This window comes from Loxodonta africana, chromosome 12, assembly GCF_030014295.1.
Source record: "Loxodonta africana isolate mLoxAfr1 chromosome 12, mLoxAfr1.hap2, whole genome shotgun sequence".
NCBI classification, from domain to species: Eukaryota; Metazoa; Chordata; class Mammalia; order Proboscidea; family Elephantidae; genus Loxodonta; species Loxodonta africana.
Genome location: NC_087353.1, coordinates 8,141,899 through 8,160,760, shown reverse-complemented (window position 1 = coordinate 8,160,760; position 18,862 = coordinate 8,141,899). Strand labels below are relative to the sequence as shown.

General features: G+C 41.9%; 1 protein-coding gene across 2 annotated transcripts; it reads right to left on the bottom strand.

Annotated features, from left to right (window-relative positions):
* Positions 1-764: 764 nt before the first annotated feature.
* On the bottom strand, positions 765-18,766 carry ACP1 (acid phosphatase 1). Of its 2 annotated transcripts, none has more exons than XM_003411864.4 (6): positions 18,642-18,766; positions 12,249-12,322; positions 12,056-12,169; positions 4,283-4,344; positions 1,224-1,329; positions 765-1,062 (listed from the first exon to the last, which is right to left on the bottom strand). In XM_003411864.4, exons 1-6 carry the CDS (start codon positions 18,682-18,684, stop codon positions 985-987), a joined length of 477 nt encoding a protein of 158 aa, XP_003411912.1. In that variant the 5' UTR covers positions 18,685-18,766; the 3' UTR covers positions 765-984. The 2 variants fall into 2 exon arrangements, with proteins under 2 accessions (XP_003411912.1, XP_003411913.1); XM_003411865.4 differs by lacking the exon at positions 12,056-12,169 and adding an exon at positions 11,895-12,008.
* Between the last annotated feature and the right edge of the window lie 96 nt (positions 18,767-18,862).

Genomic DNA, 18,862 nt, shown 5'->3' with positions numbered 1-18,862 from the left:
CTTACTAACTTATTAACATATAGTATCTAAGGACTTTAACAGAACTCTCTTCTTCCAACTTTTTAAATTATTTTTCTCACCTAAGTCAATATAGATTTGACATTTGGGTTATATGTGCATATATATATATAAAAAAAAAAAGACACATCCGTCAAACTGACTATAAGATTAAACAGCATACAGTGTCCTTTTGATACAATTAAATTTTCAGAGGCAAAGTAGCTCGGTAGGAGCAAGTAAGCTGACTTCTTTATGAAATAAACTAGACAAAAATTAAGAAGTCTCAAAGATGCTGAAGATTCGTCTCAGAAATCTTTTCCAATTCTTTTAACATGAGTGTATACTATGAGCGCATGTGAATCAAAATATGTCTGATCCAGACTGCCTCCTATGGCCAGGGCTGGCGGTCAAGGAAAGTCCCTGGGTGAACAGAGGAGAGGTAGCACAGGTGAGCAGAGGACACCTGTCCTGCATTAACTCAGCCGTGTCAGCTTACAGAGAGGTAGAGTAGGCTACTTAGACATCTCAGTGGGCTCAGATGCTGACCTGGGCCTCAAAGTGATGTTTTATTTGGTTATTCATTAATGTCATAATTAAACATTATCAGAGGAATGGCAGTTCTTAGACTGGTACCTGCCGAACACAGGAAAATGAGAGTGCTACAAAATACCAAAATTTTCTCTTGATGGTCTACTATTTTGTTTGTATTGAGGGCAAAATGGGAAGCTCAACTAATTTAAGAACATTTAACATACCCCATAAACTGTTCCGAATCATAGATGTTTATTTAGTCTTCTGTCAATCACAGCTGATTTCCATCTACAATTATTTTGAAGGTAAGAAACAGTAAGTCAACTGAAGAAATAGTTGCGGCCTTGAGCTACAGAGCAGCGTTACACTTTAACATATTCAATAATCACAAAACGTAGGGCATCGCCGGGAAGCTTCGTCTCGGCTGGTCGTTAGCCAGGAATGGATGCGGCTTTAGTGTGCCTTCTCCAAAAATGCTCTGCAGCACCTGACACACTGCTGGTACACAGTCTCGAAGTCGGAGTCGTTCCCCTAAAAGGGCAGGAAAAATAAAGAACAAGAGTATGTGTAACAAAAATGTCTCATTTAAGAGCATCTTAACCTGTCATTTAATATGGCAGAATGTACAAACACGTTAGCTTTTACACTAGCCATAAACATAAAAGGTAACGTGAAATGTGAATTGCACTTACGTAATAGGGATCTTCAATAACAAGCTGTTTTTGTGGATCATAGCTTCCAAGCAGTTCGATTTTAGCTTTGCAGTTCTTAACTTGATTACCTTTTCTATTCAAATCTCTGTAAAATTGAAACATGAACTTCAGTATTCTGATCCACGGTTTCAAGTCAAACAGGGACATCTGCTAGGGTTTATGAAACATCCATATCAAAACCCAGCAAAAGTGACCTGGTTTAAAAGTGAAATCCAATACTCAGCAGATCTGTATGGCTGTTCATGCAGCTAGATGTCCCAGGCTGGCGTATCTCTAGACAAGGGAGCTTGTATTTTCTCTGATTTACACAAAGTGAACTCCTTCAAGTCAAAAAAATAATTATGTCTTCTCCTGCGAAACATATTTCAGGACAATCACTCAACAAGAACCTGTTTCAGAAATAAAGAAATGGTGACAGAAAGAACCCAACAGCAGTATGAAGCAAGTTCCTGCTCCTCCAGGTCTACACGGCCGAGACGGGGGGCCGGCGGGTCTCAGCATCTAGGCACTATCTCACGCAGTAGGCCTCACCAAGTACTTCTCCTTCTTTTATTCCTCAAGGCTCTGCCCCAAACTGCGAACTCATCACCATCCTCCTCAGGGTCTTCTACCTCTAGCTTTCATATTGCTATTAAAAGGCAAACTTAGCTAAGCTACACTTTAATTATTCATCCTTTTTAACAAATTTCTACTGAGTACCTACTACAAGTCAGGCACTGCGCTAGTGGGTGGGGGTAACACACGACAGCAGAACTACAATCTGATGACGTTCACAGTACAGTGGTTAAGGTCAAAGACAGGGAAATGACCAAAAATCTTTAGAGTACAGTGGAAAACCTAGCCCAGGCTCCAAAGCAGCAGAACACTCCCTAAAGAAATTACTTCACACTAAAAATGAAGAGCAAGTAGGAGCTGACTGGACAAAGTAGCAAAGAAAGAACCTTCAGGTGAAGGCAACAGCATGCGCAAAACCTGAATCAGAGAAAATACTGCACCACACACAAAAAAGTACTGTATACTGAAGTCAGTCAAGTCTGGAAATGTTGTTACTAAAGAGTTTTCTAACAAGATATTCTTGACAATATCTACAATGCTGTTATTTTGTAAATGAGAAAATTGAGAACAAATTAACTACCAAAAAACAAAAACAGAAAGTTTAAGCATTTTAATAAGTCTTAAATAAAAACACAGTAAGTAAATAAAATGTAAACTAACATGTTGTAAAAAGGTCAAGAATGCATTTTCTTATTTATTTGGTAATAAAAACACCAAATGAGAATAAATGAAGGCAAGAAAGTATTATAAACTGTTCCATTCATATCTTTCACGCTGATAAAAATCATTTAAAACAGAGACGGTTTTTCCTCACCAAACACATGGCATCCTTGTAAATTAGTATTGAGACTAAGTTAACAAATTCTCATGGTTACACCAAATTATGACAAGTTCTTTGATGGCCATGTGTTTGCTATTATTCGCAATAATATTGAGTACTGTAAATGCGTTGAATAAAAAAAAAAAAAAAAAAACAAACCCAGTGCTGTCGAGGTGATTCCGACTCACAGTGACCCTACAGGACAGAGCAGAACTGTCCCGTTGAGTTTCCAAGGAGCGCCTAGGTGGATCTGAACTGCTGACGACCCTTTGGTTAGCAGACGTAGCACTTAACCACTACACGACCAGCGTTTCCAGTCTCAGTTAGTTAGTGTATTATTAAATAGTAAAATCTGTAGTGCAATAGGAAGCTCATTTCCTCAGTTTTCGAATCAGAAAATCTTTGTACATTTCATTTCATCATTTAAGCTAAGTGTGTTCCTAACTTTGTAAAACTATACTTGTACTTGCTTGTTTTTGGAACTTTATCAGAGTGTCTCATTTCACCGCTTCTCTAGTTAGATTTAATATTCCCTTGAGTGATACCTGTAGTCCACACTAGACTCTCAAATTCATGAGGACGCCAACAACCGCTGTCGAGTCAATTCTGACTCAGGGTAAACCCATGTGTGTCAGAGTAGAACTCTGTGCCGCAGGGGTTTCGATGGCTGATCCTTCAGACGTAGGCTGCCAGGCCTTTCTTCTGATGCGCCTCTAGGTAGGTTGGAGCCTCCAATATTTCTGTTAGCAGCTGAGCTTAACCAAACGTCCCACCCAGGGACTCCTCTCTCGAGAGTAGGCAGCATGAGTATTTTCCCCATCACTGTATCACCAGGACCCAGCACGGCGCCTACACACACAGCTGAAAAAATGCCACCGAGCTCCATGAGGTAAAATGTAACGTCGCCTGAGGTCAAATACACATTAGTGGCTGTACGGCCCAGGGGTTAGACGTGTGGACTGTAGTGCCACATGCTCTGGGCTTAAATGCCGTCACGCCCATTCACTAGTTCTGTGAACCTGGGCAAGTGATTTAGCCTCTGTGCCTCAATTTCCTCATCAATAAAATGGGGATAGTAAAGACTAACCTGCCTCAATGTGTGCTGTGAGGACGCAAAAAGTTAATACGAATAAAGCTCTTTGGTCCAAGCAGAACACACAACGTTAGCATTATTTAAGGAGCAGCCCTTATTTACTACCTTGGCCTGCCATTCTTTAATCACTGAAGGCAACTGGCAGCTTAGAGTAAAAAGTTTTCCTTTTTTCATCAGTCTTGCCTTTTTACAGGGGAGGGGCAGAGGTAGGGAGAAATAAGAAAGGTAAGACACCACACTGCCCATGGCTCACTCATATCAATAGCAAAATGACATTCATACTGAAATAATGCATCTTTTTATATCTGTATCACAACCTAGATGTTCTTCAAATTAAATCAAGCTAGTTGGACTTCCCGTATCTTAATAAACACACCCATATGACAACTCTAAATTACTCAATGAATTTCTTGTTATTCTAAATATTCTGTATATTGTGACCACCATTGTCTAATAAATGCTTAAATTTTTTTTTTTTTTTTTTAAAGTCATTTTGGACAACAAACTGCTTGGCCTATTACTGAATTAAGAGTTCAACAGAAATACTCTTAAGAAAAATTATATGATTACCTCAGATTGCTTTCATCCATACATAGTATATAATCGAATGTGGCAAAGTCTTCTCGGGTAACCTAAAATTAAACAAGAAGTCAAAAACACAGGGTTTGTATTTATGCCAGGTAGGTCTAAAAGACCCAAAGCAGTTATTAAAAAAAAAAAAATTACCATATTTGAATCTGTTACTCACTAATTAAGATAAACAATTTAGGGAACTTTAAGTTAGAATTAATCTACTTCCCAAAACTGTACTGCAAATAAATTTTAAATTATAAAGTTCCTTGGGATTTTTTTTTTTTTTTTTGGGGAATGATCATAATATAGCATAATACATGGACACAAAGCTTACATAACTCAACTTCAATTTCTCAGAAAAGTAGAATTCAGTCAACATACAAAAACATCACATTTAATACTCTTAATTGGTTTACCATATTTTTTTATTCTATAAGTACTTGTTCAGTGCCTACCATGCAGGGGAATATTCTGGGCCCTTGTGGGTGACATACACTAAAGTAACAAAAGTTCCCGCCTCTATGGGCTTACTTTCTACTTATGGGAGACAGGCAATACAACCAGAAACCAAACTCACTGACGTCAGGTCAATTCAGACTCCCAGCAACCCTACAGGACAGAGTAGAACTGCCCCGCAGGGTTTCTAAGGATACGCAGAAGGCAATAAATACCTTGGAGAGAAAATAAAGCAGAGGAGAGAGATAAAGTGTTTTATGGGGGAGGTAGGAAGATAAAATTTTAAATAAGGTGGTCAGAAGAGATTTATTAAGAGAACGTGAGTAATACATTCATTAAATCGGTTTCTTCTTTACTCTGAATAAGTACCCTTAATTTGAATATGACATAGAAGAGTGTGCCACTCAGTATTTCTGCCAATTCTAACCTGAGAGTTTATAACTGTTTTCTGACATGATCTGTTAAGTATAAGCCTTCTTAAAATATAAACAAGAAAATATTTTGTTAGTTTTGATATTAGAAATAGTGATAGAATAAGAAAATAAGGGAATATAAACGTGCTGCAAAATGAAGGTGGAAACAATTTCTAAGAATGTAACTTGAGTAACAGTTTTCCTCATTAGATAGCCCACCAAACCATAGATGGAAAATGGTATCATAAAGAAGATACTGAAAATCTGGTAAACAAAGTAGTGTTTTTCTAACAATAATTGTAGAAAAAATAATAAAAACACCTAATAGCCTGTAGAAAATGAGAAACGTTGGCTTTTAAGTAAGCATTCATTTTTAGTGTTCGTTGCCATTAGCTGCCGTCGAGCCAGCTCTGTCGCATAGCGACCTGCGTGTAACAGAAAGAAAAGCTGTCCGGTCCTGCATCGTCTTCATGATCATTGCTGTTTCAGTCCATTGCTGTGGCTACTGTCAGTGCATCTCACCGAGGGCTTCCCTCGTTTTCGCCGACGCGCTCTCTGCTTTACCAAGCACAGTGGCCTTTGCTAGCAATTGGTCATTCTCAGTGGCATGTCCAAAGTAAGCAAGCTGAAGTCTCGCCATCCTCACTCTTAGGCAACATTTTGGTTGTACTTCTAAGGCTGATTTGTTAGTTCTTCTGGCGGCGCACGGTACACGCGACATTCTTCACCAACATCCTAACTCAAATGCATCAACTCTGCTGTCTTCCTTTTTCACTGTCCAGCTTCTGCATGTTAATAAAGTACTAAGGAATCTATTCTGTTAGCATTACCAAGACATTAGCTTCTGTCAAAATCTCCGGGAGTAAATATTATAGGCTAGGTTCACAAAGTAACTCTTTCTCTTAGGATTAAATATTAAACATTGTTTTTAATTTTGGACCAATCTTTTATGGATCTTAAAAAAAGAACGACTTAGTAACTGACAGCCATCTAGCAAGCCATCCATGAATTTTCGATGTTGTTTGGATGACAAAATAAGAAAGATTAAGAGCAGCAGAAAGGTAATTAACATCCTGTAAACAATGTAAAGGATTTCTGCTTGCAGAAAACTGAACCTGTGTAAGGCTGAAACCTAACAGAGAAGGAAAACGCAAATATTTTCCACTAATAGAGAGCAACAGAAAAGTGCTAAGACTACACCCTGTCAAAGATGGAAAGCCTGGGAGACCTGGAGAAACGAGGCAGTCCCTCCCGTTGAGTTCCGGCTCTCACAGGTTTCCTGTATAATGAAATAGCTCATGGCAAACCAACAGTACTGCCAAAAACTAGAAAATCCACATAAAAAAAACAAAAACATCTCTTAAAAATCATTGAAGAGCTTCTGTGACAAGTAGGCTTTCCAAGATCAAAATCCCAAAGAGGAAGACACCACAGAGTGGGGTCGGTTAACCTTTTCTATAAAGGTCAGAGAGTAAATATTTTAGGTTTTTTGGGCCATAGGGTCCCTGTCACAACTACTCAGATCTGCTGTTATAGTACAAAAGCAGCTATAGACAATATTAAAATCCATCTGGCTGCCTACCAGTAAAACGATTATTTACAAAAAAAAAAAGGTGGCAGGCCTAAGGTTTGCCTACTTATGCCATGGAGGGAGCCACAGTGGTGCAGTGGTTAAAGCACTTGGCTACTAACCAAAAGGTCAGTGGTTTGAACCCACCAGCCGCTCCGAGAAAGATGTGGCAGTTTGCTTCCGTGAAGACTTACAGCCTTGGAAACCCTAAGGGGCAGTTTTACTCTGTCCTACAGGGTCACTATGAGTTGGAATTGACAGGAAAGCAGTCGGTTTTTTTGGGTTTACCAAGGAGAGGTCAACTGACAGTCTACTCCATTCTTCCCTCAGGGCATTTGCTGATACTTGGCACTGACTACACCCTAGAAGCAGGAGAAAGAGGTGGCAGACTGCTCCCATAAAGACTGACAGCTTTGGACAGTTCTACTCCCCACAGGGTCACCAGGGTTGGAATCAACTCGACGGCAGTGGGAATAGAGACGCTAGAACAGAGATTCTAGAACTTTTTAATTGTAGAACCTTTTTAAACTCTTAAAAATTATTTAGGACCTGCTGCCAAAGAGCTTTTGTTTATGTGGGTTCTCACTCCCGATATTTATCACATTTACTATTAAAACTGGAAAAAATTTAAAACATCTATAATTCATTTAAAAATTCATTACCTAACATAACACACACACATACATATTTAAATAAATAACAACTATACTTTTCAAACTTAAAAAGAAAACAAAATTGTTGAGGACAGTGGCATTGTTTTACGTTTTGCAAATCTCTTTAATACCCGCTTAATAGAAAACAGATGGATTCTCACACCTGCTTCTGCCTTTGCTCTGTTGCAATATGTGTCCCAGTGGCAGTATATGAACAAAGTATGCAGTTGAAAAGGTGTATCTTAACAGCTTTTTAAAATACCTGGATATTCTTCTTTGACATCACACTAAAACTAAGGGGTTCTTTCTTAAAAGTTAGTTACAAAGTGGAATCTGAAACCACATCAACAGACTTGCGCCCCACTTCCTCGAAACCCACTGCTCTGTCTTGTGCTTTGAGTGGGTTTTTTTACTCATGCATGATTTTAACCTCATGGATCCCCTGAAAAGATCTCTGGAAACCCCAGGAGTCTCCAGACCACATGCTGCAAATTGCTATTGTTGCGATTCTCAAGGGAGGGAGAAGGCTATTTTGCCCCCCTACCAGCCCCCCACCCCTCCCCAGGACAGTGAGGGATGTCTGGAGGCACTTCTGATTGTCAAGGCTAGGAGGCGGAGCAGGTGCTCCCAGCATCAGGTGGGAGGGGCCCAGGGAAGATGCTAAACATCAGACAGTGCACAAGAGCTACCTAGCCCAAAATGTCAACAGTGCAGATGCTGAGAAATCGTCCCCAGGAGACTAGGAATCCTGGCAGAGGGCCACTGTTAAAAAGCAAAAAACCAACAGACCTGCCAGTAACTTCACGGCACTGAAGAGAAAACCTGGGGATAAGGAACTAGCAAGACGGCTAGAACTCGAAGAGCAAAGATCCCAGACGGGAGGCACAGGTGAGTGAGCCTTCCACTCAGCTTCTCCTCAAAGCATTTGCCAGATTTTTAAGCTACTCAGGGCAAAAACCTAAGAAGCCAAGTAGAAAGTTGTAGCAGACTCACAGTAACAAGGAAAAAAATCCTACTCCGGAAGTGCCAAACAGGAGGAGGCCTGTCTAGGAAGTAAGTCCTATCAAGCTCTGAGTTGGGAAGTGCTGCAGAGCTCACCCAAAGTTGGGGGGAGGCCAAAGGTAGACCAAGCCCGGCAAAGGCTACAACCCAGACTCAAGTCAGCTCAACCCTTCACTGTATTAAAGTGCTCAGGCCTAAGGCACCTACCTACAAAAGTGAACTCATTCTGAAGCAAAATACTATCATCCCAAACGTCTACAACTGTTCATACACTTTATTCAACATTAACCCCAAAACTAGCACACATACCAAGGAATGAAACAAAGAAAAGAAACCGAAAAGATGACAGACGGCCCGATACTGGAGTTATCAGACACAGGCTTTTTCTAAAGTAACTCTGATTAATATGTTCAAGAAAATATAGGGTAAGGTGTAGAATTTCAGTAGAATCTACAAAAATAATCAAGTAAAGATTACAGAATTTAAAAAAGTCAGATAATAAACATTAAGAACTCAGTAAGCTGAGGTTTAAAGGTTGTCTGGAAACAGAACGTTAGACTATCTGTAAACATGTTGGCAAAAAAGCTCACACTGAAGCATGAGCAAAAACGATGGAAAACACAGAAAAAGGAGTAAGAAATACATGTTCAATACACATCTAAGTGGAGCCTCAGAAGGAGAAAATGAGAGGGAAATATAAAAAGATAACAGCCCAGAATTTTCCAAAATTTATGAAAAACATTAATTAAATCACAAGTTCAAGAAGCAAATTTTTGCATACCATAGTAGTACTGCTGAAAAGTGTTTTTCTTGTTAGTTGCAGTCAAGTCCATTCCACCTCACGGTGACCCCATGTATGTCTGAGTTGAACTACACTCCACAGGGTTTTCAAGGCTGTGACCTTTTGGAAACAAGTTCACCAGGCCTATCTTCTGAGGCACCTCTGGGTGGGTCTGAACCACCAACCTTTCAGTGAGTAGTCGAGTGCTTACCTGTTTCCACCACCCAGCAACTGAATAACATGAGGGGAAAAAAAAAATTAAAAAATGACCAGAGAAAAAGACAGTCTTTTCCAAGAAACAACAATGGCGCAATGAATTTCTGAACAGAAATGATGAATGCCTGAAGACAATGGACTGAAATCTCACACTGCTGAAATAAAAGTGACTTGGTTTGGTTGGGGGCCCTGGTGGCGCAAAGATTAAGAGCTCGACTGCTAACCAAAAGGTCAGCAGTTTGAATTCACTAGGTGCTCCTTGGAAACCCTCTGGGGCAGTTCTACTCCGTCCTATAGGATCCCCATGAGGCGGAACTGACTCAGCGGCAACAGGTTTGGTTTTTTTTTCTTTTTGGTTTTAGCCCACCATCTGTATCCAAAAGTAGAACTGCTGGGTTGTAGGATACAAGCACCTTTAACTTTCCTAGACACTATCAAAACTACTCTCCAAAGTACACCCGCTTATGCCCTCACCATTTCTCCATATTCTTAATACCTGGCACAGTCAGACCACGGACAGACCTTTTAATCTTTGCCTATCTGACCGGCATGGAATGGTATCTAGTTGCTTTAATTTGCACGCTCCAGGTTACAGCTGAGGCTGAGCATCTTTTCACATGTCCATCAATATGGCAACAGGTAAACTGGCTTCAATTAGCGACAATAGAGAATTTAAATAAGCTAGATCTACACTGGCACACAAATAAACCTCAAAACAGTGATCAATCTTAAAAAAGCAACTTGCAAAAGGATATATTTAACGTACCTACCTAAGACAGAAACCTTCAATGCCGTCACTCCCAACCCCCTACGCTGCTTTAGATTTTTTCACAGAACATATTAGCTATCACGCCTAGTGGCATAGTGGTTAAGAGCTCGGCTGCTAAACCAAAGGTCGGCAGTTGGAATGCACCAGGTGCTCCCTGGAAGCCCTATGGGACAGTTCTACCCTGTCCTATAGGGTTGCTATGAGTCGGAATCGACTTGACAGCGACGGGTTTGGTTTTTTTTGGTTTCCTGGTGTGCTACAGGTCTACTCGGTTTGCACTCGTTTACTAACCAAAAGGTTGACAGTTTGAATGCATCCATTTACACCACAGAAGAAAGGCCTGACAATCCACTTCCATAAAATTACAGCCAAGAAAGCCCTATGGAGCAACTCTACTCTGCAACACGTGGGTCACCGTGAGCTGGAACTGACCGGACAACAACACGTTCAGTTTGGTTTACTGGTGTGCTGGTAAAGGTCTCCCACCCATTCTGTTCCTCAGCTCCTCCAAAAACAGGACTAATTTGCAGCACCTGCTGATTTCTGTAGTGTAAATACTCCCATCACTGTCACTTTCCTGCTTCCAACATGACATAAAGTCACTCAACGGAGAGTCAGAAGGAGACGCTAGGAGTGTGCTCTTGTGAACCATCCAAGCCAGCGTCAGCACAATGTTACCACCTGACACACTGAATGGCTGCTCCTCTGTTTACCGTCTAATGTTTCAGACAAAATAAGCCCCATAAGAGCAGGAACTATGCTTTGCTTACTCCTGTGCACCCAGGACCTAAAACAGAACCCGACGTAGTAAATGTTCGATTAACACTTTGGTACAAATGAATGTGTTACAATAACCTAAGTATACAATAAAAGAATGAGAACAAGGGAAGAATACACACCAATTTCAGGAAAATGACTATTTTGTGTGAGAAAGAGAAAACTTTAATTGTATATCTACATATTACTTTGTAAAAACAAATAAAAATCAGAAGGTGGCAAATTTTGTCAAACCCAGCTTATGGGATCATAGATGGCCTTCAAATTATTTCCATACTCTGTGCACATTTAAAACATTTCGCATACCACACAAAAGAAAAACACATGAGTATTGAAAATTCAATATAAATGTTATTTTAAGGATAAGATTTTTGTCAACTGGAGAATTTCTCGTAATTTTTTCCACACTAAATAAGGAACCCTTAGAAAAGCAACCGTATCCTCTAATCTATAATATAAATACAAGCCTATCTTCTCACGAAATTACAAGCTTGGTTGTTACTTTATGGGCTTCAAATCTATGTCTGACATGATGAGACTGTTAATTATAGGTCCATAATATCACCCTATATTTCTGAAGCACTTCAGTTGATAAAATGTTTTTATACACATTAACTTCATTCTAGCAACAAACTCGTGAAGCAGAAGAGTTACCATGTCCCCTTTTAATTCAGACTAGGCCTAAATGATTCACTAAAAATTACATGGGTAAAACAGCGACTACAACTCAGCTCTTAACCAGGGCTCTCTACATTTTAAGTTGTAGAACTCTTACACACAATCTAATAAGTAAATTCCAAGACCATACAAGGCTTGCAGAACCACGGAACGGGAAGGGAAATCAAATGGTCACAATGCAGCTATATTTAAGTTCATCGGAGCTAAACAAACATACGCATTTGAGCAAGCCTTTTGCAACTCATGCGAGTTACGAGAATCCACATTTTAGGAATTGAACAAGGTCTTTTCTACCTGTCTTGCTTTATGAGCTGTGTTAATGTCATGATGTCTTAGGCAGCTTACAGCCCTTGGATCGGGTGACCGGCCCACGTTCCAGTCAGAAACAGCACCACTGTCAATGGTCCACTGTAACACAAAACACACACGTCTGCTTTTCGAACCAAGTACGGTACCTGCCGGGCAATGTGGTTCATGGGAATCCCATGCTTCTTCATGCAATTTTGCCCCCGGTAATCAGGAGGGTTTCCTATTTCATATGTGGATGTTGCTGCACTGTCTATCCTCCACTGCAGGGGGGAAAAGAGACATATGTTCACAGTTTACAAAACACAGGCTGGCCTCTGTGAGACACTCAACAATACTTACCTTGTCTAAAAGGTTTTGATCAGCTACAAGTTTTCTGAAAACTGCTTCTGCAATGGGTGATCGACAAATGTTACCTTAAAAAAAAGGAGGGGGGAAAGAAAGTGGGCCACAGGTTTGATAGCACAGCAGGTGCTGATTTCTATTATAAAGCCGTAAACTACCCACACACCTATCAGGAGATGACTGGATTTGCCCTAAGAAAGGGCAAATGACAAACTCTATTCTTTGATGTAATCCAGCGAGTGGCAGAACTCTGTAGAGAGCAACTGATGAAACCCAAGTTCGATGATTTGACACCGACTGTCTAAGTACTCAAAATATGAACAAAGACATCAGAAAAACAGTTATAACCAACATCACTAAAATGTTCAGGCTGCTATTAATGGCCCAGAAGTGAGTCACGACACCAGCGAAGTGGGCTGAGACCTGCCTAATTTAAAATGAAAGACAATAAAATGGGATTTTAAAACGTGTATTTTTAAACACACTACACACAATAAAGACAGGTATCATTTCATGAAAAAATACAGACACAAAATGTATTTTGGCACAAGTAACAACTAAGCACGAACTTTCACGGAGCGGGGATACACAAAGCCCTGAGCTGAGGCTGCTTTGCAGAAAGATCAGAGACACAAGGTCTCCCCTGAAAACATCCATGCCAAACAATGTACCTAGGGGAGACACAGTCAGCCGTAAATGCAACATAAGTGGAATGCAGGAAAGTAAAAGTTGTTAGTAGAAAAAAACATATATATATTAGTTGATCTTTAAAGGATGAAAATGATAGTCGTGGGCAGAAGCTGAATGAAGTGACATTTAAATTCCAGGGAATTGCATGAATTACCAGTAAGGCTGCACCGGGCTTCAGGTACAGACAGTAAGTATGGGCTGACGTGGCACACGGAGTCCTAAAATGCTAGACTTTGCAGGAAGAAGCTGAAGGTTTTGGGGAGAAGAGGAATGTGATGCATTTGTTCAACAAACATACTTCTGTACCCCTACTACTTACGACCCGAGCCCTTGCTGGGGCCTGAAGATAAAGAGTTGTTTAAGACACAGACTCGTCCCACAATTCAGGAGAATAACTTGCAGGGCTGAAGGGAGCATGAGAAGAGTACAAGACGGAAGGCAAAGACTACTCAGGAGGCGAATATTAAACACTCACTAAGAGACCACAACAAAAGCCAAACTTGTTGCTGTCGAGTCGATTCTGACCCATGGCAACCAGGGATGTGAACTGAGAGGGTGGTGATGGAAAACTGAGGGAGAGGTAATTAGACGACAGATGTTACTCTTTATTAGAATCTTATGGTTTATGAAAAGCACATAGAAGTAAAATCTTCCAAAATGTTGCGAAGCATAACTGATTATTCCATGAGACATTTCACTCGGGTACATGACAACAACCCAGTGCCTTTTCTGCAATATCCTTTAGTTTTTACATTATAAAACCTAAGTATATTTTGTGTTTCCCCCCCCCATATAGACTGTGGAGTAAAAACTTTTATCAACCAGGAAAAAGAAAATTAATCTTGAATGCCCTCTATCTGCTGGTCTGTGCTGTGAAGTTCTTCCTTTCCACATTGCAAATTTGTGTTTAGTTTTTAAAACAGATATTATCATTCCCCACTATTTTAATTACTGAAAGGTCTCCTATGGGTATGTAATTATTTCACCATCACCGTATGTCATGGATTGAATTGTGTCCCCCAAAAGTATGTGTCAACTTGGTTAGGCCATGATTCCCAGTATTGTGTGGTTGTCCTCTATTTTGTGACTGTAATATTATGTTAAAAGGATTAGAGTGGGATTGTAACACCCTTACCAGGTCACCTCCATGATCCAAGGCAAATGGAGCTTCCCTGGGGTGTGGCCTGTACCACCTTTTATCACTCAAGAGATAAAAGGAAAGGGAAGCAAGCAGAGAGTTTGGACCTCATACCACCAAGAAAGCAGCACCAGCAGCAGAGCACGTCCTTTGGACCCGGGGTCCCTGTGCCTGAGAAGCTCCTTGACCAGGGGAAGATTGAGGACAAGGACCTTCCCCCAGAGCTGACAGAGAGAGAAAGCCTTCCCCTGGAGCCGACGCTCTGAATTTGGACTTGTAACCTACTAGACTGTGAGAGAATAAATCTCTCTTTGTTGAAGCCATCCACTTGTGGTATTTCTGTTATGGCTGCACTAGATGACTAACACGCCATATATCCCAGAATACTCTGAACAGCAATCGCCCTATCCCCAATTGAGACAAATGTTATTATGTGAAACGCCGGAAGTCATTATAGATAGACACCTACTATCTCAGCATTTGACAACAGAAAGCCTAGTCCCACCCTTTACAAATAATCATTAACTGTAAAATTTCAGTTTAGTTTTCTCACAATAATACAAACCCTTGGAATTTTTTGTCTTAAAAGTTAAGGTGTATTCACCCACTCTCCCCCCAGATGGCCACCTTTAAAGAAGCTAGAAGGGGCGAAAAAAGCAGGGGCGAAAAAACATCTACTACCGAAAGGTCAGAAGCAAAGTCATAGTAGCTACAAGATCACCGGACAAAACATCCGGCCGGGTATTATTCGCCCTCCCAACTGCAGAAGTTGCCATCACCAGTTTATTTAAAAATAGAACCCATCAGTAAACAATAAAACGCACTAGTTCAGGCTGTCACCTATGAAATACACTCTAAAAACTTAAAACGCTCTCTTCAAATTTAAGGAAAAGCTTCATTCCGTAAAGCCTCCAGTTTGGGTGTTTTTTTTCGGTCTTTGTCTTTTCCAAATTGTTGTAGTTAGTTGCCTCGGGGTCGACTCCGACTCTCGGCTTCCCCAGTGTGTGCGGTGTAGAATTGCTCCACAGGGTTTTCAGGGATGGGACCTTTTGAAAGAAGATTGCCAGGCCTTTCTTCCAAGGTGCCTCTAAGTGGGTCTGAACAGCCACCCTTTCAGCTAGCAGTTGAACGCTTAACCATTTGCATCACCCAAGCACTCGCTTCCAAATTAGGCGGCATAACTCAACACCTTCATTTCAAGGCTACAGACTAACCACAACAACACAGTTAAGCCCTATGAGGATAAGGGCTGTGTCTGGTTTACCAGCTGGAGTATCCCCAGCAGCTCTTGGGGTATGGCACACACAAAGCACTCAGTGGAGATCTATTTAACGATAGGAAAAAAGTACACTGACACCACTAACAAATACACTATCTCTACCAGCCGTGCAGACTATGGCCTGATTGACAGCTCTGTCCTCCAGGAGGTCTTTATCTCACAAAAACATAAAACACTTAATGATCTTGCCAAAGGAAGTGGTCGCATGCAATTAGCTTTAGCAACGAAAACCACGATGCAGCTGTAGACTTCAGCCCTTCAGTCTCAAACCCAAACCCACCGCCATCGAGTCCATTCCGACTCATAGCGACCCTACAGGACAGCACACAACTGCCCCACGGGGTTTCCAAGTCTGTGCATCTTTACAGGAGCAGACTGCCCTTAGCAGCTGAGCACTTAGCCACTACGTTACCAGGGCTCCTGTCAGTCTCAAAGGGATCCAAATAACTGTATTGAAGGAATAAAATTTTTACATTTGAAAACTATACAGTCTTTAATGCCCTATGCACAGGCTACCATGTTAATACATACACAATATCTCGTAGTGAGAGACCACGACCACACACCACCTCTACCATTAATACTCTGGCCCCATCCACAGGGTCATCTCTTGCCTAGATTACTGCAGCAGTTTCCTATCTGGTCTCCCTCCTGCCCTTGCTTCCCCTTCTGTGGAACCTCAACACACAAGCTGGAATACTTCTTTTAAAACTTAAAGGAGATCAAAACTCTCAAAATGCTGAAAATTCTCCAATGGCTTCTTATTCCAAGTAAAAGCCAAAATCCTTGCAAGGCCTACAAGGCCTGATAGATATGGACCTCCTTATGCCTTCAAGCAGGGGTCCAAATGTCATATAGCTCGTGGCCAAACTCAGCCTGCCATATTTTTTTGTATGGTCTACAGAGCTAAGAGTAAGTTTTACATTTATAAATGGTTGAAAAACTCAAAAGAATATTTTGTGACATATGAAAATTACATGAAATTCAAATTACAGTGTTCCTGCTACACCTGAGGTATGGCCCACAAGCCTTTCTTTACAGAAAAAGTTGGCAGACTTCTCCTCTAAAGCATCCATTGTACATAATGAATTAACTTTCCCTCTATCATCTAAAATGGTACTAATTCTGTGTTATCCATAGGAGGACTGAGAAATTAGGCACTCAAATTATCTTCTGAATTCTCAGGTTCAAATCAGGAATCCTGACTGAGAAAGGCTACATGGTCACTCTGCCTCCCTTGCCTTTTCTTGAACATGGGCAGCTCACTCTCACTCCAAAAGTTTTTCCCTCCTTTCCCTTAAGCCAAGGATGATTTCCAAAAATAAGTACTAGGCTTACTTCCTCATCTCTCTCAAATCTTTGTTCAAGTGTTACCCAGGGCTTCCCCTTAGACCAAGGATGGTTTCCACAAATATTTGCTAGGCTTACTTCCTCATCTCTTTCAAGTCTTTGTGCAGGTGTTACCCAGGGAAGGCCTTCACTAAAACCACACTAGACTCCCATCCGACTCCTGCTTTATTTTCTCAATACCTAACACCATCTGGCTGAGTATACACATTACCTGTTTGATGTCTGCAGAATGGGAGATCTAGAAGTGCAGATATTTTCATCTGTTCTGTTTGCTATTATATCCCTAGCATGTAGAACAGTGCCTGTGTCTTAGTTACCTAGTGCTGCTATAACAGAAGTACCACCAGTGGGTGGCTTTAACAAACAAATTTCTTTTCTCACAGTTTGTTGTTGTTGTCAGGTATCATTAAATCGGTTCAGAGTCATAGTCACCCCATAGCACAACAGCACAAAACACTGTCCAGTCTGGTGCCATCGTCATAATCATTGCTATGTTTGCGCCCACAGTCTTACAGTTTAGGAGGCTAGAAGTCTGAATTCAGGGTGACGGCTCTAGGAAAGGCTTTCTCTCTTCCGGCTCTGGGGGCAGGTCCTTGTCTCTTCTGAGCTTCTGCTCCTGGGCGATCTTTGTGTGCCTTGGTATCTTCCCCCACCTCTGCTCTGTTCATTTGTTTAATGTCTTTTATATCTCAAAGGAAAACACTGGTGGCGTAGTGGTTAAGTGCTACGTCCACTAACCAAAAGGTCAGCAGTTCAAATCCACCAGGTGCTCCTTGGAAACTCTACGGGGTAGTTCTACTCTGTCCTACAGGGTCGCTATGAGTTAGAATAGACTTGAAAGCAACAGGTTTTTTTTTTTAATATCTCAAAAAAGACTGACTCAAGAGACACTCTATACTAATTCCGTCTCATTAACATAACAAAGGCTACTCATTCCCAAGTGAGATTATAACCACAGGCATAGAAGTTAGGATTTACGGCACCTATTTTGGGGGGACAAAACGCAATCCATAACACCTAGTACAGACTAGGTGATCAAAAGAAACCTGCTGAATGTACTGAAAATAAATATACATAAATATACACTCCACATTAGCAGCCACCATGGTGCATTATAGGAGCCCTGGTGGCACGGTGGTTAAAGCACTCGAATACGAACCAAAAATGTCAGCAGTTCAAATCCACCAGTGCTCCGCGGGAGAAAGATGTGGCAGTCTGTTTCCGTGAGGATTTACAGCCTTGGAAACCTTATGGAGCAGTTCTACTCTGCCCTATAGGATCGCTATGAGCCCAAGGGTGGTGGGTGTGGTTTTTGTGGCGGTGGGTTTTTTTTTATTATACCAGCATGATCAACAATATGAAATTCTAAAAAGGAAAATATCCCTGAACTGGAAAGCACTGGAGAAATTATTAATATAAGTCACCTTCATTTGTCACGTGGAGGAACCGGGACACTGGCAGATGGGGTCAGGGACGAAGGTTACAAAGATATCTGAATTAAGGTCTCCGTGGCCTGGCTTTTACAACGGAGAAGCAGGAACCCTCCCACCGCGATCCACGTTAGCTCGGTTCCACCTCTAAGCACCGGCCAGGGGAAACTGGGCAGCTAAGCAGCGTTTCCCCGGGCCTCTGGGCATCACGACAGCACCACAGACGTTAAGGCGTATGAGGCCGGCAGTCTGCGCGGGAAGCGGGAAGCGGGGGCTCCAGGCCAGTGCAATAGGGGAAGTGCTGTTTTGGAGACGGGCTCTGCCAGGGCAAGGCGGGGAGGAAGGGCCCCGGTCGCCCGTACCCCACAGCCAAGTCTCCGTCTCCCGCTCCAGGCATCTCTCCGCCCACTTTTCCTGGTTCAGCAGCGCGGCCCACAGTGCAAGCGGCCCCATCCAACCCTCCAGTGAAAATCGGCAGTGGGGTTCCATCAGCACCCTCTTACCCAGACATACAAACAGCACGGACTTGGGGACCTGCTCCGCCATCTTGTCAAGCCCTGCCAAGTAGCACCTGAGTCAGAAGCTCCGGCCGGAACCCGCCGGCCCGCGGCGCATGCGCATTCCCAGCGTCCGGCCCCCGCGCGCAGGCGCACTCCGGATCTAGCCCCGCCCCGGGCCACGTGACCCCGCCCCGAGGCCACGTGACCCCGCCCCGAGGGCACGT

What these genes read in the sequence shown, in the direction of transcription:
- ACP1 (XM_003411864.4), bottom strand. Translation starts at nt 18,684, where the DNA reads ATGGCGGAGCAGGTCCCCAAGTCCGTGCTGTTTGTATGTCTGG. An exon ending in ATCAAAACCTTTTAGACAAG is followed by an intron (nt 12,170 to 12,248) that starts GTAAGTATTGTT and finishes TCCCCCCTGCAG; the next exon opens with TGGAGGATAGACAGTGCAGC. An exon ending in ATGGATGAAAGCAATCTGAG is followed by an intron (nt 1,330 to 4,282) that starts GTAATCATATAA and finishes TCAATTTTACAG; the next exon opens with AGATTTGAATAGAAAAGGTA.